The following is a 24,672-nucleotide window of genomic DNA, read 5'->3' as shown; positions in this document are numbered from 1 at the left end:
CAAACATCAACCAAGAGCAATGAATAAATTTCCTGGAACGCTTGCCTTCTTCAAGTGACACATTTAATTTCAATCAGTCCACTCAGCAGGTACTTAAATGTTCAGAGGTTCACAGTTAACGTTAACATGGGGGGCGAGGAGGGGATGCAAACAAAACCAGATCTACAGCCAAAATACGAAAGCGTCATGAACCTTCTATTGATAATTCAGTGCCTCCATTCTTTCTGACCACGCCTTGCAGAAGGACTTGTTCGCTGTCGATATCGCAGATGAACACGCGGGTGGCCCCTTTGCTGTTGAGGAGTATGTTGACGGCAGTTCTAAGCTTATTGGAAATCCCACCGGTGGTGTCGTGGGGAAGAGAGGCTGTTTGGATGGGTAGCGCCAAACTACCATCTGCTCTGAAAGAAACCTGGCTCAGGAGCTGAGAACCTGTTGAGGCAAGAGCTCAGTGAGTAAATCTCAGCTCAGCATGAACGAACGGTTCGCCAAAAAGAGTCCAATAAAACTTTGCACGTGAACAGGCGTGAATCACAGAAACAAAAATCGACATCACAGAAGGAGGCCATTTAGCCCATCGAGTCCGCACCGGCTCTCAGAGTCAAGTCAATCTCCCTGCACTACCCTATCCCCATACCACTTTCCCTCTTGAAAGCTACAATCAACTCTACCTCCACCATCCTACTTGGCAGAGTTTTCAACATCCCAACTATTCTCTGGGTGAAAGAATTCCTCCTAAGTTCTCCTTCCACTGTTCTTTCCAAACACAATCAGTTCCTTTCCAGGCAGCAAACATATGTTCATATCCTGTAATTGTCTCACGATGATGCAAGCATTATCACAAGTCAGTTACACTTCTCAAGGGTAATAATAATACTATTATAACAGTGAGTGAGATGACTTGGATTCGATTCCCGGGAGGGGAAAAACCTTGGCTAAGTTTCCTTTCTCCACACACCTATGTTTACCAGTATATAGCAGTATATAGGAACCCAGTGTTAGTCGATTGGGAGATTGCTTTCTGGGGATAATAATCCCTCCCCCCAAAAAAGATTGGTCACTTCAATCCACGACTGTTTGTGGGGCTCTGCTGTGTGCAATTGGCTGCTGTGTATCGCCCACAAAATACGCAGTCAATCCACTTTACAACATATTCTGTGAAGCGTTTGAGACGTCTCAACAATGTCATAATGCTCTATATCAAATGCAAGGATTATTATTAATATTATTATTAAACTGGGGTTGAGATCGGCCAAAGTAATTTCACGGGTTTTAATCTAGTCAGTGCCCACGGGCTGAAATTGCAGGAGTTTAAAATCACATGCCACAGCGGTTATTCATTTAAATCAGAAACTGCTTGGGTCACAGAAACAAGGTTTAAAGTCCATATCCACCTGGTTAAGACAGGCGACAATGATGCTTTGTCCCCTTATCCCTTGTTAGATAGAAACAATAATTTCTCGCAGTTGAGCTGCTTCGAGCAACGCAGTGGTGAACCCAACCAGCAGAAACAAAGCAAGTGGAAATGAGAGCAGATAGTCACTTAGTTGACTCCAATAACGAGTTGATAACTACTGTACCTGACAGATTTATAATTCGGGTCGATGAGGTGAAATCATTGGATTTCATTAATATTTTTGGGCAGCCAGGATGAAATATTTAGCAAATTAAAACCTGTTGTTACAATCTGTCTCTAGCACTTGTTCCCTGTTACTTTGAGGAAAGGTCATACCTGGCATGTGTGGAGGCTGATCATATATTCCAGCAACGTCCGTAAGGAATACCACTCGCTTTGGAATAAACTCCTCACACATGACCTACGAAGAATTCGGGATCAACTTCAATTAGTTCCGTGCGAAAGGAAATCAAAAACAGGAAGACGAGCGCGAGTGACCTTGACCTTCTGTTTATTCATTAATGAAAATTCACCCAACAACAACAACATGCATCTATCTATATAGCGCCCATCACGCAGAATAGAATCGCGGAGCTGTTTCTGTTGTCACACGATTTGTTTTTGCTATGATCTGAAATCTGTGATGTTGCTCCCTTGAGTAAATTTAATGGATTAAAAACAAGAATATGTCTGCATTCCAACCAATTCCAATTACCAGCACAGAAATTTCAAGAAACGTCCCTAAAATAGATAGAAAGGTGGACGAGGAGAATAGCCACGAAGGTTGATGGAACTACCTCTATAATGGTGTCTCCACTCAATATGCAGCAATGTTGATTGGAGTCCAAAACGCAGTCTCCGTGAAGAACAGGGACATACCCTGCTGCCAGCACATCGTGAACCGAAGAAATATTATGCTGAATCACACGTCTCCCTGCAGTTTTCCAAATCCCGAAAGCCTACAAGAGAACAAAAGCCACAGGCATGTTAGCAATTGTTCGTGACTTTTATTCTCTGTTTCTATACAATAAAATAGTAATAACAATCTTGCGTTTGATATAGCGACTTTCACGTCGGGAGGGCGTTTCAAAGGCCTTCACGGGATGTATTGTAAAGTGCAGTTGACGCTGTGTTTTGTGAGCCAAGTAAATGCAAGTTGTCGTTGTGCACATTATTTTATATAGACAATGGCAGACAAAGTGCAGATGTGCAAAGAGAGGCATACATAACACCAGTGCCAAACCACTTCATGAATCTCCCCGTAATGACCTAGAAAATGTACAGTCGCAGTACTTTATATTATAATCCCGTGAGGCTCAGCGTGAAAGGCGCTGTGTCAAATGCAAGGATGATTATATACAGGTGAGGGAAGCTTACGCCAGTCAAAGCAAACTGGAAGCCACAGTGGCTGAAACACAATCCCTGAGTATCGGCGACGCTGCATGTGACGATGATGAGATTTACACCCGCTGCTACCCCACATAGCTGCACTCAAAATAGCCAATCAGGTGATGTGAGGAAAGGAACACTCTAATTCCTTTCCAAGTTGTGCGAAAATATTGCATTTGTCACTGTCGGTGCAATGTTGCTGAATTATGCTTAAAACCTGGCTTCCAGCTCACTGTTACTGTGTCATTGTTACTGTGCAGTGGTGTCCTGCAGCTCAGTGTTTAGAGCACTCCCCTCGCGAGCGAGAGACCTGGGTTCGATTCCCGGCAGGGCGAAACCTTGGGCAAGTTTCCTTACTCCACACATCTGATAATAATCCCTCAAGAAAAAAAAAACAACAATAAATCGGTCGCTCCAATCCACCACTGTTCAATCCGAAATTAAAAATGACCTTTTTCGCTTTATTATGGGTTGGAGTGAGTCACTCAATCCACGGCTGTTTGTGGGGACGCTGCTGTGCGCAATTGGCTGCCGCGTTTCGCCCACAAATATGCAGTCAATTCACTTCACAGCATATTCTGTGAAGCGCTTTGAGACGTCTAGAAGACGTGATTAGGCGCTATATCTAATATAGGGATTATTATTATTATTATTATTGCTGTTTGTGAGACATCTCTGTGCACAAATTGGCGGACGCGCTTGGAAACAAATAAATAGTAAGTAGGTTGCTGTGTCGTTTTTTTTTGATCGGATGTCTTCTGTTCAATTTTGTAAGAAAATTATTGAAATGGTGAACGTCTGATTCACTGTGTGTTCGTGTTTGTCAAGCGCTGGGCTCTAAGTGATAATCTGCCGTGCACAATTGGCTGCCGCGTTTCCCCCGCAAAATATACAACCAATTCGCTTCACAGTATATTCTGCCAAGCGCTTTGCAGTATATCCTGTAAGCTCGGCACAGATGAGGGAATAAAGCTGGAATCGTGGCTCTGTACCAGACCAACTGTTGCATTCACCCGCCCAAGCCATCAGGAAAGAGCCTCAGTCGCCCATTAAACATTCTGTAATCTGGGCGCTGCCGAGCTGTGGCTTACAGACCAGATGCTCGCTGGTTACAAATACTGCGTCGAGTTCGCTGGCTTTAGCTAGTGACACATGCAGGAGGTTACATTGGCGCCAGCCTTCTCGGGGTTAGGGAGAGGAAAAGCAGCCAGGATAGCTGCTCCAGGTCCCTCTATTGTTTGTGCGTGTGTGGCTGTGACGTCCTCTGCAGTCCAGTGGGCTGCCCACACTCACTGCCAAGCCTCACACAAGACCAACAGCCACTTGGGGCAGGGTTACCAGAGGGCAACCTGTGCCTGTGGAACTGTAACCCAACCAGACAAGAGCAGAGAGACACACACATGCCGATGGGGGGAGAAAATCGGAAACAAAATCTGACACAATTTGTGCTTTTCTTAAAACCACACACGATAAGCAAGTCTTTACTGTTGGGAAACTCACCGATAGCCCGACCGCTGGCACTCCAGCTTTCACTAGTTCTTCAATTATCATCAGATTCAGCTGTAAAACATTTTGAAAATGATTCAGTACACCCCACGAGGTGAGGGCGGTCTCCATGTGCCAATTACATGTAGTCCCATTTCCATCAACGCATGTCTGCACACTGGCTGATCAGTGGAGCCCAACAACAAGTCAGTTTGTGCCCTAAACGTTTGGAAAATAATGATATTAGTAACAATAAGAATAATAATTATTTGCATTTAATGTAGCTCGCTGTGTTGTTGGAGACGCCGTCCTTCGGATGAGACATTAAACTGCCTATTCAGGTAGACGTTAAAGATCCCACGGCACTGCTTGAAAAGAGAAGGGAGTTTCTTCCAGAGTCCAGGTCCACAACTCCCCAGTTAAAATTGGGCATACATAATAATAATAATAATAATAATAATAATAATAATAATAATAATAATAATAATAATAATAATAATAATAATAATAATAATAATAATAATAATCCTTGCATTTGATATAGCGCTTTTCACGTCTTCTAGACGTCACAGAATATACTGTAAAGTGAATTTCATTTCATGGTTGTTTGTGGGACATTGCTGGTGCACAAAATGACTGCTGCATTCACCTGCAAATACCAAGTCCTACACTTTACAATATATCCTATAAAGCACGCTGAGATGTCCTCCCAACATGAAAGGTTTAGAAGGATTGCTTTAGGATTATTATAGGGCCGGGCTGTTGTGGAAAGGATACTGATATGAAAATAACCAATTCCAATTCAAGTTGTTGAATCCAGGACACATCACTGGATTAAAGTGCATCCACTCCTGTATTTTAACGTTTTGAAAATATATTAAACAATACAAGGAAACAGAGAAAACAAATAAAATAAATAAGCAAAACACTATACACAGATTTAAAATAATGCCTGTCTGGACAAGCAATGGGAATCTTAGCAGTGTTCAATGGGACACTTGAAGATGTGCTAAGGCGCTATATCAAATGCAAGGATTATTATTTATATTATTATTTATAAGCTTTAAGCGATCGGAGACACCGCTTGGCGTGAGGGGAACGAGATAAATGTTAGTTGTCATTGATCACAGCAGTAAACTGTGTGGTTTTGACTGGTTAAACTTCTCCCAATGCACATTCTGGATTCCCCAAGTCTTATCTTTTGCTAAAACTTCCCCTAAACTCTCAGATTAGGCAAACACGGGATGTCCCTCTGCGGAGAGAGTGGGCACTCCATACTTGGTGAACAGAAATCATCGATGGGTAGAACTGTTAAGCATGGCGATGGGTTTCTGTGCGTGTTGGACCAGATGAGGGCCAGACATTAACCACACAGGTATCCTCTGATCTTTATCTTATTCATATAATGTTGGCGATTACATTTGGCGATTAACCACAGTCATTTTGGTGACAACTTGCAACATAAATGGGCTAATTATGGCATACTCAGACCACACACACTCTTGTGATATTACTCCCTAGTAGGTTTGATAAAGGGAATTGAAGCATGTGTATGTGTGTGGGTGTGTGTTCTAAATGTGCAGTCACACTCATTGATGAAAACTTGCGGAAATATTCGCAAAGTTTGAAATAAACAAAGAAGCCTTTGATCAGCATCTCGGTGAAAGACCATTACAATTGTTGTATTTGGTATAGTGCCTTTCACATCAGGTCTCACACCGTAATGTGTCGTGACTGTATTTTATAAGCGAACGCAACAACTAATTTGCAAACAGCAATATCTCACAAACAGCTATAAAGTGGATGGATGATTTTTTTTATCTGCGGGACAGAATTAGAAGCAGCAGGTTAACAGAACCTGATGCAGGAGACACGAGGAAGATAAATTTGGATTTCCTTCATTACCTTAGTAACAGACAGCCTTGTGAGGCACAGACCAGTCCTCATGCGATCAATGCCATCACTGCCTTCAGTAACTGCCCTTCCTTTTGCCACCTGATATTCCTTCGCTTGAAAATGCCCAAATGACCTGCGATCAATATAGAATATAAAAGCTTTATGTGAGCAGCAAAGAGTATAATTTAGCTCCAAATGTCATAATGGGGTAATATCTACAGCATTTGATGTTTAATGCCGAGGTTAATTGTTGAACACCTCAATTTTTTTAACACAGTGTTTCACCAAGGCCATAAGAAATATAATATGTTCTCTGCCATTCCAAAACAAATCCTTTTTGACCCTGGAGCTGGCAAAATGTAAGGTTTATTGACGTCAGCGACCACGCTGGAGGTAATGCTAAGCTTCCTTTTAGCTTGCCGAGATTAAATGATTGAATGCAGTGTTTATCCAGTAGGTGGCTCACAACGTAAAAAATAAGACGGCAAATGTTTATTACATCCTGCAAAGCAAATCCCCTTCTGCTTACCATCCCTGACACATTGAACAAGTATCACAACACAGAATCAGTTGAAAGTTAGCGGAGAACTTTAAGTTTTAGTAAAAGTTACACCGGCTCAATTGAAAAAAAACACACGACAGATTCAACACAGAAAGGAGAGATGGGTTTTGCTGGGGGGGATGGGGGGGGGGGTGGTGTTGGGGGGCAACTGCTGAATGCAAAAATAACATGGAAAAGTTCAAACAGTAAGAGAAGTCTCGCTTTACAGCATTGCAGAGCTTGAGTTTGATCTTCTTGCTAAGTTAATAGCTGCCAAACAACCTGATACAAATATTGAGGGTTGGTGGTCTTTTGCTGTGGTGATAAACATATGATGTGATAACAGTTGCTTGTGCCATGAACTCTGCAATGTAATTTCTCCTCAAAAAGTTCTCAGTTACAGGATACTGTTGCCCTTGGCAGATGGTACCAGGATTTTACAACAACAACAAAATACCAAAATTGCATTTGTATAGCGCCTTTCACGTCGGGAGGACGTCCCAAGGCGTTGGACAGACAAGAGGTACGGACCCGAGCTGGGGGTCGGGGTCAGGGAGGGTAGAGGGCAGGTGGGGGAAACAGGGAGATCGAAAGCATGGTCGAAGAGGAGGGTCTTGAGGTGGGTCTTGAAGGTGGCGAGCGAGGGAGCGAGGCGGAGGGAGTTCCAGAGGGTGGGGGCAGAGTGGCGGAAGGCCCACCTGTCAATAGTGGGGCGAGTTCATGTAACAAACGTATCAGGAAAAGTTAAAGACGTTGGGGAAGAAAAAGATATCGAACCAGTAGAGTTTGACAAGGCTGCCCTGGATAACTTTGCATGACATTTTACATTGATACAGGGTGAATCAGAAGTCCTTCCTCATAGGCAGGGCCAATAGAAAATTGCGGAAATATTTGCCAAAAATCGCAGGGAAATTTGACAAATGTTGCAGAAAATTGCGGGGAGTTGATGGGTGCTATTGAGGTGCATTTCGCTGCCAACTTGCATTTTTTCACTCTATTGATACAAACTAAACATGAAGAAACAACACATTTTAGATTGTTGCAAAAGAAACCATTATGAATGCTTTCTTTAACAAAAAACTAGGGGGGTGGGGGGCGAATGACGATGACAACAGTGCAGTCCTGAAGGGCCTGGAGATCTGCCAAAAAACAGCATCGCTTGCCAAGCTCGCTAGTGTCCTGACTGCGGGGCTCACAGACACAGAGAGAGACGCACACTCACAGACACAGAGAGACGCACACTCACAGACACAAAGAGACACTCACAGACACAGAGAGACACACACTCACAAACACAGAGAGACACACACTCACAGACACAAAGAGACACACACAGACACAGCGAGACACACACTCACAAACACAGAGAGACACACACTCACAGACACAAAGAGACACACACAGACACAGAGAGACACACACTCACAAACACAGAGAGACACACACTCACAGACACAAAGAGACACACACAGACACAGAGAGACACACACTCACAGACACAGAGAGACACACACTCACAGACACAGAGAGACACACACAGACACAGCGAGACACACACTCACAGACACAGAGATACACACACTCACAGACACAAAGAGACACTCACAGACACAGAGAGACACACACTCACAGACACAAAGAGACACACACAGACACAGAGAGACACACACTCACAAACACAGAGAGACACACACTCACAGACACAAAGAGACACACACAGACACAGAGAGACACACACTCACAGACACAGAGAGACACACACTCACAAACACAGAGAGACACACACAGACACAGCGAGACACACACTCACAGACACAGAGATACACACACTCACAGACACAAAGAGACACTCACAGACACAGAGAGACACACACTCACAGACACAGAGAAACACTCACAGACACAGGGAGAGACGCACACTCACAGACACAGAGAGACACTCAGACATAGAGTGTCACTCACAGACACAGAGAGAGACACACACTCACAGACACACAGACGCAGAGAGAGACACACAAACTGACAGACACACACTCACAGACACAGAGAGACATACACAGACACAGAGACACATACACAGACACACAGAGAGAGAAAGAGACGCACACACACAAACAGAGAGAGAGAGACACACACACACTCATAGATACTGAGAGACGCACACAGACACATTGACACTCATAAACACAGACACACACATATAGAAGAGACACACACAAACACAGACACTTACAAACACAGTGTGTGTGCGTTAGTGAGTGTATCTCTGTGAATGTCTTTATGTGTCTCTCTTCTATATGTGTGTGTGTTTGTGAGTCTCTCTGTGTGAATATGTCTATGTGTGTCTCTCCTGTAATAGCTGCACACGCTCTATGAACGTTGTCTTAAAAAACATAATTGGTAATTAAAGATTCTGTGAATAAGGACTTCTGATTCACCTTGTATCGCGTCTTTCACATTGGAAGGACATCTCAAAGCTCTTAATGGTGCTGGATGGGTACCCAAGCTGGGGGTGGGAGGGCAAAGATGACTGAAAACTCGGTCAAATAAATATCTTTTGAGACACACACAATATGCAGGAAAAATTATCCAGAAAGGAACAGAGAAACAGTAGACAGTAGAGGAGATAACGGGATGCATTTCTGAGAAAAGATTAAAGAGTTTGAAGGAGAAGGCAGGGAGCTGAGCTGGAAAAAACATCAAAAAGGATATAACTATTTTGGCGAAGTAACCCTTTCCTGACCTAAAAATAATTAAGTTCTTTTTAATCCCATGAGTTCTCAGGTAAGGACATGTGTGTGAAGAATTAATAAGTAATAATCCTTGCATGATATGGCACCTTATCACATCCTTAAGATGTCTCAAAGAGCTTCACAGAATATACTGTAAAGTGAATTGTCTGTACATTTTGTGGGTAAAATGGGGCAGCCAATTTTGCACAGCAGCGTCCCACAAACAGTCGTGGAGTGAGTGACCAAATAATTATTATTTTAAAAAATATATTTATTTATTATTATTTTTTTGAAAGGATTATTACCCACAGAAAAGCGATCCGCCAATCGACTAACAATTGGGTTCCTACTTACTGCCAGGTGAACAGAGGCGTGTGGAGTAAGGAAACTTGCCCAATGTTTCACCCTGCCCGGGAATTGAACCCAGGTCCTCTCGCTTGTGAAGCAAGTGCTTTAACGACTGAGCTACAGGACACCATGCTTCTTGTCCTCAAGCTGCCTTGGTTCTGATTTTAAGTCTATGCCCCCAGGACACAAATACTACACGTTGAGCTCCAAGTGGAGTTAGATGCATACCATTGCTCAGGGAACACCATTGAAGGATGGTGGTGATATTTCTGTCGCCAGGAATGATATATAAAGCATGGCGGGGGATGGGGAGGAACGCTCTGAAGGATTAGGACTCTAGGATTCCCTCGTGTAAGCAGATATTTTCTTTGAAAAAGCTCTGGGTCATTCTTGGCATTACCTCAAACCACGAGATTCATGTCAAGGAAAAACGCTGGCAGCTCTTATCGACAAAGGCCTCGCTTCATTTCATACAAAAATAAGCAGAGGCAACGCAATAAACCTGAGAGGGTTTCTGATCAATTCCCTCTTGACAACTCAAATGAAGCATATTCTCATTGAATGCTCAGATGTCAACCTTGCAAAGAATCTTTCTGCCTTACACTGGGAGGGGGACTTTCGCAAAGTGCTGGGAGAATTATCAGTGAGCTCACAATCCAGGCTGACACAGCAATACAGTGTCAGGAGAGTGCTGCATTCTCAGAGGTGCCATCCTTCGGATAAGACATCAAACCGAGGTACCGTTCAAATGGTCGTTAAAGATCCTGCTGCACAACTCATAAAGAGAAGGGAAGTTCTCCTGGTGTCCTGGTCTACAATTCCCCCAGATATAAATCAGTCATTTACTTCATTTACCCTGACCATTTCCCCCCTGCTCGGGTCCTGACCCAACTGTGCAGCGCCTTGGGACTTCCTCCTGACGTGAAAGGCGCTTTATAAATGGAATCTTGTTGTTGTTGTTGTTGTTGTTCATGGCTGCTTGTGGGACACTGGTGTGTGAAAATTCACTTTGTTGACCTATGATTACGCAGTAACTGTACTTGTCAGTAACTCCTGTCAAGGTCTTTGAGGTGCCTGGCTAACACAACAAGGCACTATATCAAAAGGCCGAATATATCTTTTCTGGTTCTATTCCGAAATGTAGAGTAAATTCCTGGATGGATTGAGAGAGCTAATAAAAATAAAACCCTTCCATTTGCTACAGAACACTCAACACATCAAAATATCTCAAAAGTGCTTCACAGACGTTTCTGTAAGGTGCATTCATAGGCGAATGTGGTATGCAATTTGTACACGGCGAAGCTGCACAAACAGCCTTGAGGTGAATGATCAATTTTATTTGGGGGATTGTTGGCCAGGACAACGGGAGAAACTCCCTTCTCTTTTCGTGTTGTATCATAGGATCCTTATTACACACCTGAACAGACAGACGAGACCTCAGCTTGATGTCTTATCTGAAGGATACATTATTTTATTACATATATGATGGTATATATAGTTAAACAACAAATTAATGGGAAAAATCAAAGGCAAAATATATTTGGTAACTATATCAAGCAGGAAAATATTCATTGCCCTTATTATTAGCACTATTAGCAGTATTAATAAGTAATAATGCAATATTATTAGACATCAGATGTCTAGAATTGACCATTATGAGGGATGCCAAAGGAAGTTCTAAATCTTTTTTTCACTCACTGTTAAATCTAGGAAAGGGAGTTTCACCTGGCCAACAACCCATAAAAAATGACTAGTTTATGACTGTTTATTGGGGGATTGCTGTGTCAAATTGGCTGCCACATTCACCTAAAAAAGGACACAGTCACTACACTTTACAGTTCATTCTGTGAAGCACTTCGAGACTCCTTTCCGACATGAAAGGTGCTATATGTAATGTAAGGATTTTTTCCTTATAAATCTGAGGCTCTGAATCTTATTCTGCAAAGGGCAAAATGTCAGCAATTATTCGAATGGGAAAGGAACTGCATTGTATCTCGAGCGAAGATGGGGCTTAGAGGGATTGACTCTGGTGAGATGAAGCGAGCTTCTATTAACCTATAAAAGATTGCTACTAAGTGGCAGAGCACTGATAAAGAGATCAGTCTCCGACTAACAGCCATCAGTCAATTCTGCTTTCAGAAACCTGCCAAAGATAAATGAGCTGTAAGTACAGCTCAGAAAACTGATACCTGCTTCCAGGATGGTGAGTTAAACAAATGATACGGGACATTGTTGACTATCTAATGAATTATTTTACATTTTGACTGAGCACTGAAAGGTACATGGCAACACACTGAAATGAAATGTTCTGAGTTCGAGGCGTATTTTCTAAGAACACAACTTTCCAACTACTAACATCACATGACATGTCACACAACGCACATGCTGAATGCCTATGAAATGCTTCTGAAAGCAGAGCTCCAGACCATTCCACAAAACTGACTGGTAGACTGATTTATTCCAAAGTGCCAGGTTGCTACCTCTCAGTCTCAGCGAAATCACATGTCATCTGAACAAGTTGCCAGCTGCAAAGAAGGTTCTAGTTTATTACCTCTCCTGATTAACTTTAGTTCCCTTCCCCTCCATCCTATTTTTTTGGGGTGTATTTTGGTAATTGTGCTGATTTTTAAAAACAGATATCTCGAATAAATGACCTACTCCATCTACCATTCACGTTACTCAGAAAAGACAAGTGAGTTTCTACTAATGCCCTGGCTAATAGTCATCCAGATACAAATTGATCATTCACTTCAAGGCTGTTTGTGGGACATTGCTATGCGCACTTTATCGTGAATCTAGTGGAGCTCTTTGAGAAGTCCTCCCTTCCAAAGTTTGACGGGTGGTATATCGGATACATTGAGTAGTATTACTATTATTTCACTCTATTTTTCACCCCAGAGTGGGGGTTCTGTACTTGACTTGGCAGAAAATCCTGTGAAGTCATTTGAGATGTCCCCAGAATGATATCCCACAGTGGGAAAATTATCAATGGAACAGAGGAATCTATAGATTTTAAAAACAGGGCTATATGGTACGTCCCTCTAGGGAGAGAGTGCGCATTCCTTTCCAGGCAAAGGGAAATTTCTAGATGTAAGTGGCACTACATATGTGGAACTCTGTATTGCCACCTCGCCTGGTTTGGATTCTCTTGAGCACCGATGGGTTTTGGTCGTTGACTGACCCGGCTGACCAAAAAATAAAATTCAGAAAAGTCAAAAGCTTTACACGCTATCGCTGGGAAAAGATGACTTTCACAGCTCAGAAACCTAAGAGACAAACTGTCCAGGCTCGTTACATATTTTAGTTACGAGCTAATATAATCCTCCATCCTACTGCCAACAAGTAGCAATGACATGGGCTAACTTAAGTCGAGTCTCAGCATAACGTGTTGGCCACCTGTTCCGTGTAAATACTCTTCTGCTTTGGTCAGAATAGTGCAAACCTGGTAACACTTTCCGTAATGACCTTTCTAGTGAACTTCTAAATGTGTTTTTACAACAAACGTGTTATCGCTGAATGTTATTCCATCTCTCAGGAATAGCTTACTTGGATAGCTACACAGAATGTTGGGTCGGAATAGGAGGAAAAGCGAAGAGAAGGGGTGAGTCGAACTCTTACATAAAGAGAATGTGAACCGTAGCACAAACTGTAATGCATCCTCCACCAAGTGAGACACTTTAGGCGAGTTCTGATGAAATTGCACTACATTATTAGGATTAGCGAGTATCAAATTTTCATGGTGTTACTAAATCAATTAATTTCGCACTTAAGGATCGACAGGATTAGGATTGTGAAATGCGCTGCGTTGCTTGTCCCGTGGCGGACAAGTTACAGTCTTGGATTCCAACGTAAGTACGTCTCTCTTTATTATTATCGTTGCGGCACTCAAGCCACGCTTGACTATATTAAGCTATTAGAAGGGGAGCGCGGTTTTCAACAAAAAAAACGTGGAGGCAGCAAGGACTCGCAAAGTATTGACGCCAACACAAAGGACGCACTGTTGCTCTGCATGACTTTCGATTGGGTGTTAAACTGCAGCACTTGACCCCAGGAGTTTTTAACTCTTACCACGTAATCAATCAGAAACTCAGTTGTTCATCTCTGAAGTGCAGAGGTTCGTATGTGGGAGTCAACACATTTGCCCTTCGAATCGACCATTCGGCGTCAAAGAGATTCCCAATGTAGTCTACGCAGCACAAAGTACTGTTGAGTCGTTATATCTTTTAAATTGGTATTATTTGGAGAGGGGAAGAGCATCTGTAATTCAGCTTCTTCAGCTTTGCAAAAATGTAATGTTAAAAAAAAACCTGGGAGACATAATTTCACACACTCGTTAAAAGTATTCCCTGAAGAGCATAAATTTTGGACTGAGATTAGGCCGTTTAGATCAGGCCAGTTTTCTTCAGGGCTGTTTCGCATATCTATTACTAATTCCAATTCTACTCGAGATTTCTGTTCAAAACCTCTAACTTCTAATGTTGCTCTCCAGGCTCAAGTCAAATAGTTTATTTACCAGGATCTCATGCCCCCCCCCCAACTATTCTCCCAATGAATGAGCTCTTGCTCAAAGAATCCTCCTCATTGCTCTTCTTAGAATTCTATTACATGCTTCAAAGGTCAGAGGAAATCAGAAGTCTTAAGCAGGACAAGAACTTGAATTAGTACAACACAGTTTGCAGTTATGTAGTGCCTTTCGCATGGGGAGGATGTCTCAAAGCGTACATTAATGGATACGTGGAACAGATTCTGAAAGAAAAATATTCTAAATGTGATTTTATTTTGGTTAGCTGGGTGTCTAACACATTGTTCAATAATCAATAATAATATTAATAATTCTTACACTTGGTATAGCAGTGGAGTCCTGTAGCTCAGTGGTTAGAGCACTCGCTTTGCAAGTGAGAGACCTGAGTTCAATTCCAGGCAGGTCAGGGCGAAACCTTGGGCAAGTTTCCTTACTCCACACACAGCCTAATAATAATCCCTTCAAAAAACCAAAAACAATAATTAATTGGTCATTTTCAATCTACGACTGTTTGTGGGACATTGCTGTGCGCAATTGGCTGCCGCGTTCGCCCACAAATATACAGTCAATTCACTTTGCAGTATGTTCTGTGAAGCGCTTTGGGACGTCCTCCCGACGTGAAAAGCGCTATATCAAATGCAAGGATTATTATAGGATTATTAGCATCTCTCATGTCGAGAGGAGGTCTCAAAGTGCTTCATGGGGTAATACTATAAATTGTAGAAACCGTGTATTTTTTGGACAAATGTGGTAGCCACTTTGCGCACAGCAATGTCCCACAAACAGGCAATTTATTTGGGATATTGTTGGGCAGGCCACCGGGAGGAACTGCGTTCTCTTGTTGAACAATCACAACGCATCCATTCAGAGTTGATAGCTGCACATTGCTATTGCGACGACAGCTTATCAGCTGTCAGTTGCCACAGTTGCTAAGCTAACACATGTGAACCACACAAAGTTAAAGGGAACCACTAGCTGGAAGCATTTAATGAATGAACACCCACGTTCTTGCCTGTCTCCATGTCAACTGAAATGATCTTTATTATGTGCAGTACCACAATATTTATTACCTTACCCCCATCGATCCAGTGCGTTGAAAGGTTTAAATCTTCTTGATTGTTATTTATCCTTCTATTGTTCACCTCAACAATTGGCAAGGCAGGGGCTTGGGGAAAGAGCAGGTAAATGGACTGAAATGATTGCTCTTTAAAATAGCCAGGACAAAATGATGGGGTGAATGGTCTTCTTCTGCACTGTAAATTGTTACGGTTCTATGGTTCTAAATCTGTGTACCTCCAAGGCACCGTTGTTGATGGATAAGGCAGCCTGGCTTGTTCGTAGGAATTAGTAGGGCAGTTCAATCACTAAGGTTTTTGGATTTTTATCACTTACCTTCTGTAACCATGCAAGCCAGAATCCTTTGTGGGAGGGTGATCCTAACTGGACAATCAGCAGGTAGCTTAAGCCTGGCTCAGTTGGTAGCATTCTCAACAACAACAAATTATATTTATATACCGTCTTTCACATCAGGAGGACATCCCAAAACAGTCAGGGATCTGCACCTGAGCTGATGGTTGGGATCAGGAGGGGTGGAGGGCAGGGAGGGTAGGGGTAGGTGCGTGACTGAACTTCTCGCCCATTTTTCAGAATGTTTTCAGTTCAAGCCCCACGTCAACTTTGAATATAGTTCAGGCCTCGACTCCAATGCAATGCTGGGATGTGTAGCATTGTTGGAGGAGCTGTTCTTCGGACAAGATGTTAAACCAAGGACATGTTTGCCTGTTCAGGTGGATGTTAAAAATTCTTGCGATGTAATGGCCAACAAATCCCCCAAATAAAAATGATCATTCACTCCTAGGCTGTTTGTGGGACATTGCTGTGTGCAAACAGACTGCCACAATCATCTACAAACACAGTCACTGCACTTCACACTTTACAATAAATCTTGCGAAGCACTTTGAAACGACTTCTGGACGTGAAAGGTGTTATACCAAATACAAGGATTGTTGGATATTGTAGTTAAGAATCACTCTGCATGCGTACAATTCTATTTCAATGGCCGATGACCGTCAAAATGATCATAAAGTGTTTCAAGAAAATGGTCAAATATCTCAACCCAATAGCACCTCATCAAGTTCCCTCCTTCTCCACTCAAACCATACTTGATTTTTGTAAAGTTCAAACTTTTTTTTATATCTGTCTCAAGCGCACAGAGACCCTGCCCTGTGTGAAGGGCGCTGGGTAAATCACATTATTGTGGTTACTTGCCTGTCACATCTCAGCTAAATAAAACCAAGAAGCTTATATGCTATCCATTGCGTTCTTTCGATTGGCAGTCCCCCAGTGATTCAGAATAATGCTAACCCAGTATTTAATGGTGTAGACTTGGACTTCCAATGCATTTTCATGCTTGCACTTTATAGAGCTCTAGATATCATTGCTATGCCAAAAATGCATCTGTGTTCAACTGGTCAGATTTACTGGTTGAGAGGATTATGGTTATTAAACGAGGCCAAGACTGAGCCACAGAAAACACAAAGTCCAACTGAACTAATGGTGAAACCTGAGCATGTGTCATCCAAGCTCAGCTCGCCTCTAAATCAAGAGGTTGTGGGTTCAAGCCCTACGTCATGACTTTGAACACAAGATCTAGGTTGGCAGTGCTCAGGGTAAATTGCATCAAGCACATCCCTTGGACGAAACTGAGGTCCCGTCTACTTATTCAGGTGGATCCCACAGCCCTATTTGAAAAGAAAAGGGAGATAAAGATAGAATCATTTAAAATTGGATGTGCAAACTTTATTTCAGAAGGTGCAAAAGTTCTAAGTTATTATAATAATAATAATTCTTGCATTTCATGCAGCGCATTAATAATAATAATAATAATCCTTGCATTTGATATAGCGCTTTTCACGTCGGGAGGACGTCCCAAAGCGCTTCACAGAACATACTGCAAAGTGAATTGACTGTATATTTGTGGGCGAACGCGGCAGCCAATTGCGCACAGCAATGTCCCACAAACAGTCGTAGATTGAAAATGACCAATTTATTATTGTTTTGTTTTGGAGGGATTATTATTAGGCTCTGTGTGGAGTAAGGAAACTTGCCCAAGGTTTCACCCTCTGCCTGGAATTGAACTCAGGTCTCTCACTTGCAAAGCGAGTGCTCTAACCACTGAGCTACAGGACTCCACGAGTCATGTCAGGAGGATGTCTCAAAGCTCTTCAGAGGATTTACTGTAAAGTGGAGAGACTGTGTGTTTTGCAAATGAACGCAGCAGCTAATTTGCACGCAGCAATGTCTGACAAACAGCCACGGAGTTGAATGACCAATTTTAATTGGGGCAATTTTAATTGGGGAACTCCCTTCTCTTTTCCAATAATGCCATGAGATCTTTAACATCCACCTAAACAGGTAGGTAGGACCTCGATTCCACATCTCATCAAAGGACAAAACCCTTCAACAATGCAACATTCCCTCAGCACTACATTGGACTGTCGGCCTATTCTGTGTGAGTTGAATGTCCGAGCATGGGGCTTGAACCCACAACCTTCCGACTCAGAAGCGAGAGTGCTACCAACTGACCCCGGCTAAACAGCTAAAGTAAGTAAGTTATTAGGTAAGTTATAAATAAATGTCAACACTCTGAATTTCGACCCATTTCCCATTACCTGCCATTCTCTTCTACATCAGTCGACATGTTTACACATCTTGCTGGATGAAATTCGAAAAGATGGATAGCCAAATGCTCAAACAAGAAGAGTATTTGAAATCAGTTATTGACACAAAGAAACCAAGAGGGTAGAAACAATACTAACATTCTCAATGGATAATCTCCCAGACTTTCCTGCTACATGAGCCTGACAGCAGCTGTCCACATATTATATCAGCTCTTGGGATTTGCTCGATGTATAGAATGCACTGTTTTCGACTGCGTTTTTGGAGGGAGGGGAAATGGGTGGTTGCGGGTGGAGGTCAGAGGACAACATTGCATTCGATATAGCATGTTATTACACTGGGAGGTCTTCTCAAAGCGCTTCACATTTTTATATGGGGGAATGTTGGCCAGGACACTGGGAGCAAATCCCTTCTTGTTTCGATTAGTGCCGTAGGATCTTTAATGTCCACCTGAACAGGTAAACTAGACCCACATTTTAAGATCTCACCCAAAAGACTATACCTCCAGTAATGCAGCCCTGCCCCAAAACTGCATTAGTAACGTCAGCCTCGATTGTGAGTTCAAAGTCCTCATTTGGAGCTTGAACCAACAACCTTCTAACCCAGAGATAATAGTGCTACCACCTGAGCTAGGAAAACACAAGGTTGTATACGCAGAAATACACAGATTGACTGATGTCTAAATCTGTATTAACATGTAGAACTGAAAGATGTCACACACACTATGGGGTCCATTCATGGATAATAATAATAATCCTTGCATTTGATATAGTCCCAAGCACGTCATTGAGACATCTCAAAGCGCTACACAGAATATACTGTAGAGTGAACTGGTCATATATTTTGTGGGCGCAACCGATAGTATCCTTCGCAGACATCAGTCTTGAACAAATCATCTGTTTAAGACTTCGGAAAATGAATCACAAAGATTTCCTTCTAGATAAGACACTGACAATATCTGATGAAATATTGAAGAGGCGATTCAATAAAAAGGGAAGAAAAACTTTACATTGAAGGTATCACCACTTAACAGCAGCAACAACAAATGACATTTGTATAGCGCCCTTCACGTCAAAAAGACGTCTCAAGGCGCTGGACACTGATTCAGGTTTTTTTTGGACCCAAGCTGGGAGTTGGGGTCAGGAGGGGATGGAGGCCAGGGAGGGTGGGAGTTGGAGGGACCCACTGCAGTAACGCTCTCTCATCGGATAACACTCACCTCTGCCAAATAACCAGCAGAATATCGACTTTTATTATACAAATGTAGAAATCTGCAGGAAGTTAAGCAGCATCTGAAAAAGGTAGATTCATGTTTTAGGCTCAAATTTTCTTCCGTCTGTTTCTTTTACCTGCAAACTTTTGTTTCTGATCAGCAACTTGAAATCTTTCGCGTTAAGGGTTAAAGGTTAAAGTCTTGCGATAACACTGAATACTGTACACATTTCATTTTAGATACAGATTTACTGGTTTTAGATACAGATTTACTCTGAATACTCTGTCTGGTTCTCATTCTTTCTCTCTCTTTCCCCAAATTCACACTGGACTCACATCATAGTCAGACATTTCCTCCTGACATATTTTCTTACAAAAATATGTAGAAGTTTGTTCGCCTACAAAATACACAGTCAATACATCACAGCAAGATCTCTTGATGTGAAAGAAGCTATAACAAATGCAAGAATTATTAAGGGATTTTTTTCCTGCATTTTCCTGGATCTTCTCTGCGTTTTGCTACAGATAAAATGAATTTAAAATACTGCGTTTAGATGATTTCCTAAATGGGAAGAAATACGATTGTGAATGCCTTTAGTCAAGCAAGGCAGAATTGTCACTATTGAATTATGTGACACTCAGTCAGTAATACTCATTAGAAATTGAACGCTTGAACACTTCACTGCAAAGTGAAAAAGCTGAAGTTGATGTCATATGATGAGCAAACAACAATAATATTCTTACATTTTATAGAAACTGACAGCATGGACAGAGGCCATTCGGCCCATTGTGCCTGTGTGGGCTCTTTAATAAGAGCTATCCAACTAGTCCCACTCTCCAGCTCTTACCCCATACCCCTGCAATTTTTTTTTCCTTTTCAGGTACATATCTAATTCCCTTTCGAAAGCTACAGTTCTATCGAAGCTGCTTCCACCGCCCTTTCATATCACACTTTTTACGTCAGGACTTCTCAAGAGGATCTGCAAAAGCTGAAATACAGGTTTTTCTTTTAGCTGCAAAACTACAGAACATGTCAGTGCCTCGCCCTATCTGAGCTTCCATTGGTCAGTGGCCAATCCTTCAGTTCCTGAACCTCTCGTCTCTGGAACTCTCTGCAACCACATAGCACAGTGCGTGCACCATCTGTTTATGTATTCAGTGCCTTCAGTTTTGGCCTTTGCAGTTCTGGTGATTTACAGCTGGTTACTTGCTCATCACCTCCAACACATGCCATATTCTGACAGTGACTGAACTTACTTGCATCTTTCACGCGCACACACAAAACCACACATCCAAATACCAAGTGATTGATTTCTCCAGAGGAGCAGGTCGTAAATTAATGAATCATACCATTTGTCTGAATCAATCCAACTTTTGATTCTAACATTCCATTCACGGAATGAGGTCAGTCGATTAACCTTCGGCGTCTCTGCGACGGCTGTCAATGTGCTTAACCCCTGATCAGAAAGCCGCCAGCTTTAGCACAGACACCGGTTTGCAGCATTGATGCACTCAAGCAAATCACGTTTCCATTCGGGTGTGTGAACGCCTGCGATTTTTGTGAGACGTTTTTAATCTCTCTTAAACAGTGATGACAAATGATAATCGTCGCATTCAATAATAGGGCCTTTATCAACTCACAACTCTGCACAGGATTTACTGTAAAGTGTAGTGACTTTTTTGGTAGGGGTTCGCGACAGACAATTTGCGCACATCCTCTCTTTCGTTGCATAACCGGCGAATTAGTGCTTCACATGAAGGCAGTAGAGTAAGGATTATTATAATACTTCTCCAGCACAAAACCAATCCTGTTCACATCATGGATTTTTAATAAGAGGTCACAAGAAGTTATTAGCAAAAGTGAAAGCATGTTGAATCGGAGGTAACCTTGCGACGTGGCTTGGTAATTGGTTGGGAGGCAGGAAACAGAGAGTTGGGATAAAGGGAACGTTCTCTGATTGGCAGGATGTGACCAGTGGTGTTCCCCGGGGGTCTTTATTGAGGCCTCAGCTTTTCACCTTATATAGAAATATATGTATACATATAAATAAATGATTTGGATTAAGGAATAGTTTTATATCCAAATTTGCAAATGACATAAAGTTACGAGGCACAGTCAATTTTTGGAGATGGGATCAGGAAGTTACAAAGGGATTTAGATAGATTGAGTGAGTGGGCAAAACTGTGGCAAATGGAATTCAATGTGGGAAAGTTTGAGGTCATCCACTATGGATCCCAAAATAGCAAAACAGAATATTTTCTAAACTAAGAACTGTGGAGGAGCAAAGGGATTTGGGTGTCTATGTACACAAATCACTAAAAACAAGCTCACAGGTGCAAAAAGCTATGAAAAAGACTGATGGGATGGGATGTTGGCTTTTATATCAAGCGCAGATTCACCAGGTATCCGGCCTGAAGGGTTAAATTACGAGGACAGGTTGCATGAACTTGGTCTGTATTCCCTTGAGTTTGGAAGCTTGAGGGGTGATCGAATTGAAGATTTTAAATTAATAAAGGGATTTGATCGGTTAGCTGGAGAAACTATTGCCTCTGGTGGGAGAATCCAGAACAAGGGCTATAATCTTAAAATTAGAGCTCAGCCCTTTAAGAGTGAAATCAGGAAACATTTTTTCACCCAAAGGGTAGTGGAAATCTGGAACTCTCTTCCCCCAAAAGGCTATGGATGATGGATCCATTCAAATTTTCAAGACTGAGGTGGATAGATATTTGTTCGGTCGGGGTATCAAAGGATAGGGCGGGTAATTGGAGTTGAGGTACAGATCAGCCATGATCTTGTAGAATGGCGGAACAGGCTCGAGGGACTGAATGGTCTACTCCTGTTCCTACGTTCCATGTCTCAATGACTCAGCTCTGACTCTTTGCTGTGGTTTTACCAAATGAGCCACTGAGGAGCCAGGAACCAGGTTATATAGCAGCAGTTAAAGGGAACCCAACATAACATTGTATAGATCAAAATGTCAAGGGTTAAATCCATAGTGTGTGCTCTGTGTGCTGGCTCCAGTGTGTGTGTGTGTGGGCTGCAGTGTGCACTGTGTGTGTGTGTGGGGCTGCAGTGTGTGTGTGTGTGGGGGTGGGGGGGGGCTGCTGTGTGTGTGTGTGTGGGCTGCAGTGTGCACTGTGTGTGTGTGTGTGGGCTACAGTGTGTGTGTGTGTGGGGGGGGCTGCAGTGTGTGTGTGTGTTTGTGTGTGTGTGTGGGCTGCAGTGTGTGTGTGTGTGTGGGGCTGCAGTGTGTGTGTGTGTGTGTGTGTGACACTGTTATCTGCAGTGTGTGTGTGTGTGTGTGTGCTATCTGCAGTGTGTGTGTGTGTGTGTGTGGGCTGCAGTGTGTGTGTGTGTGTGTGTGGGCTGCAGTGTGTGTGTGTGTGTGTGGGGCTGCAGTGTGTGTGTGTGTGTGTGGGCTGCAGTGTGTGTGTGTGTGTGTGTGGGCTGCAGTGTGTGTGTGTGTGTGTGGGGTTGCAGTGTGTGTGTGTGTGTGGGGCTGCAGTGTGTGTGTGTGTGTGTGGGGTTGCAGTGTGTGTGTGTGTGTGGGGCTGCAGTGTGTGTGTGTGTGTGTGTGGGCTGCAGTGTGTGTGTGTGTGTGTGGGCTGCAGTGTGTGTGTGTGTGTGTGTGGGCTGCAGTGTGTGTGTGTGTGTGTGTGTGGGCTGCAGTGTGTGTGTGTGTGTGTGGGCTGCAGTGTGTGTGTGTGTGTGTGGGGCTGCAGTGTGTGTGTGTGTGTGTGGGGTTGCAGTGTGTGTGTGTGTGTGGGGCTGCAGTGTGTGTGTGTGTGGGGCTGCAGTGTGTGTGTGTGGCTGCAGTGTGTGTGAGTGCGTGGGGCTGCAGTGTGTGTGTGTGCTGGTTGCAGTGTGTGTGTGTGTGCGTGTGCTGTGTGTGTGTGTGTGCGCGTGTTGTGTGCTTACCCCGCACCATGCACCACCACTGCTCTCTTGCCTTCCTGGCAGAGCCGACTGATGAGTGCGGCTGCTCTGCGCAGTTCCCCGACTCTCAGGGTTTCCAGCTCATCTTTCACAGTCACTGCACTGCCTCCCAGCTTCACCACACAGTCAAGAGCCATGGTTAGACCAAAAAAAAATACACCAGACGTCATTTCCTCCTCACCAGCCCTCTTCCCCAACAACGAAAATCAATGAGTTTTCAGCAGACAGTAAAGAAAAGTTTCTTCGAACGTTTATTCGAAAGATTTTTTTATATATATATATACAAAAAAAAGTTTTTCAGGTGTAAATCAGAGCATTATTTGTTCCTGGCTAAATTTTTCTTCCAACCCCCCCCCATTCAGTCCCCCCCCTCCCCCCCTCCACCCCCTCTCTCTTTCCTCCAATTTTGTTTTAATTTCGAATGGATCTCTGCTTCTTGGATTATGATTATGATTGTGAATTGATGGAGCAAATATTTTTGGTGTATGTGTGTGTGGGTGCGTGCGTGTGTGCGTGTGAAATCTGCCCAGGACTAAGACTGATCATTATCTCGCACTACAAGATAAATAAGTCACCACTAAATAATTCGAGAGCTCCAAGACGCCTTCTGGCGTGAAGCTATACACATGTCAGTTGTTGTCGTAACTCCTGGGTGCGCATATACCCGCAGCAATAACAAGATCATAAAACAGAGCAAACAGCAGCAATAATAATCATAAGCCCTGCGTTTGATATGGCGCCTTTTACGTGACGAGTAGGTATTAAAGCGCTTCACAGGATTTTACTCTAAAGTGCAGTGACTGTGTATTTTGTAGGTGAACAGGGCAGTTAGTTGGCACACAGCAATGTCCCCTAGATTAAATCTAGACCTGGAATTTGTAGTAAAAAATAGTAAGATTGATTTGGAGGCTTGGATGGAAAAAAAACATAGTGAGGAGCACAGTAGTAAAGTACTGTATCATAATCAAACAAGGCGGTAGTCATCAAATAATAATAATAATATTCCTTGCATTTGATGTAGCGCCTTATCACGTCTTCGAAACGTCTCAAGGCAGTTCACAGAATATACTGTAAGTGAATTGATTGTTCATATCTTTCAGTCATGGAGAGCTTTCTTTTTAATTTTTTGTACTATAAATAATATTTCAAAAGGCCAAAATATCCGTACTTAAAAAAACAATCATTACAACCTAACACCAAGCAAATTAATACAACAACAACTTGTATTTGTGGCAGATCTCATGGCGGATAATAATGCGTTGCCACATTCCGTGTGACATCTTCCATAATATGGATGGATGAGGGGGTGAAATGCATCTCTAACAGTTCGCTTCAGCTCCACCGTAGTTTCATATCACTGTTTTGTAACAGGGGGTAAGTAGACTTTGTGGACATCTTGCATGTCTTTGTCACAAGTGGACTATTTACGTGTTTTAAATTATAGCAAAGCAACTAAATAAAACATTATAACTTAATTACAATAAGCACATTCTGAAACGTTATAACCTCCAAAAGACTAAAACACTAAATCCATTG

At 42.7% G+C, this 24,672-nt stretch overlaps 1 protein-coding gene across 2 annotated transcripts; it reads right to left on the bottom strand.

Moving 5' to 3' along the window:
- Positions 1-41: 41 nt before the first annotated feature.
- Positions 42-23,325, bottom strand: LOC103179096 (isopentenyl phosphate kinase-like). 2 transcript variants are annotated; one of them, XM_042342159.1, is made up of 6 exons: positions 23,119-23,325; positions 6,176-6,299; positions 4,286-4,345; positions 2,194-2,355; positions 1,733-1,817; positions 42-432 (listed from the first exon to the last, which is right to left on the bottom strand). In XM_042342159.1, the coding sequence occupies exons 1-6, from the start codon at positions 23,304-23,306 to the stop codon at positions 185-187; spliced, it is 867 nt and encodes a 288-aa protein (XP_042198093.1). In that variant the 5' UTR covers positions 23,307-23,325; the 3' UTR covers positions 42-184. The 2 variants fall into 2 exon arrangements, with proteins under 2 accessions (XP_042198093.1, XP_042198094.1); XM_042342160.1 differs by lacking the exon at positions 4,286-4,345.
- Positions 23,326-24,672: the final 1,347 nt, after the last annotated feature.

This window comes from Callorhinchus milii, unplaced genomic scaffold, assembly GCF_018977255.1.
Source record: "Callorhinchus milii isolate IMCB2004 unplaced genomic scaffold, IMCB_Cmil_1.0 Scaffold19, whole genome shotgun sequence".
NCBI classification, from domain to species: Eukaryota; Metazoa; Chordata; class Chondrichthyes; order Chimaeriformes; family Callorhinchidae; genus Callorhinchus; species Callorhinchus milii.
Note: the sequence above shows the minus strand (reverse complement) of the source record. Positions and strands in the feature narration are given on the sequence as shown.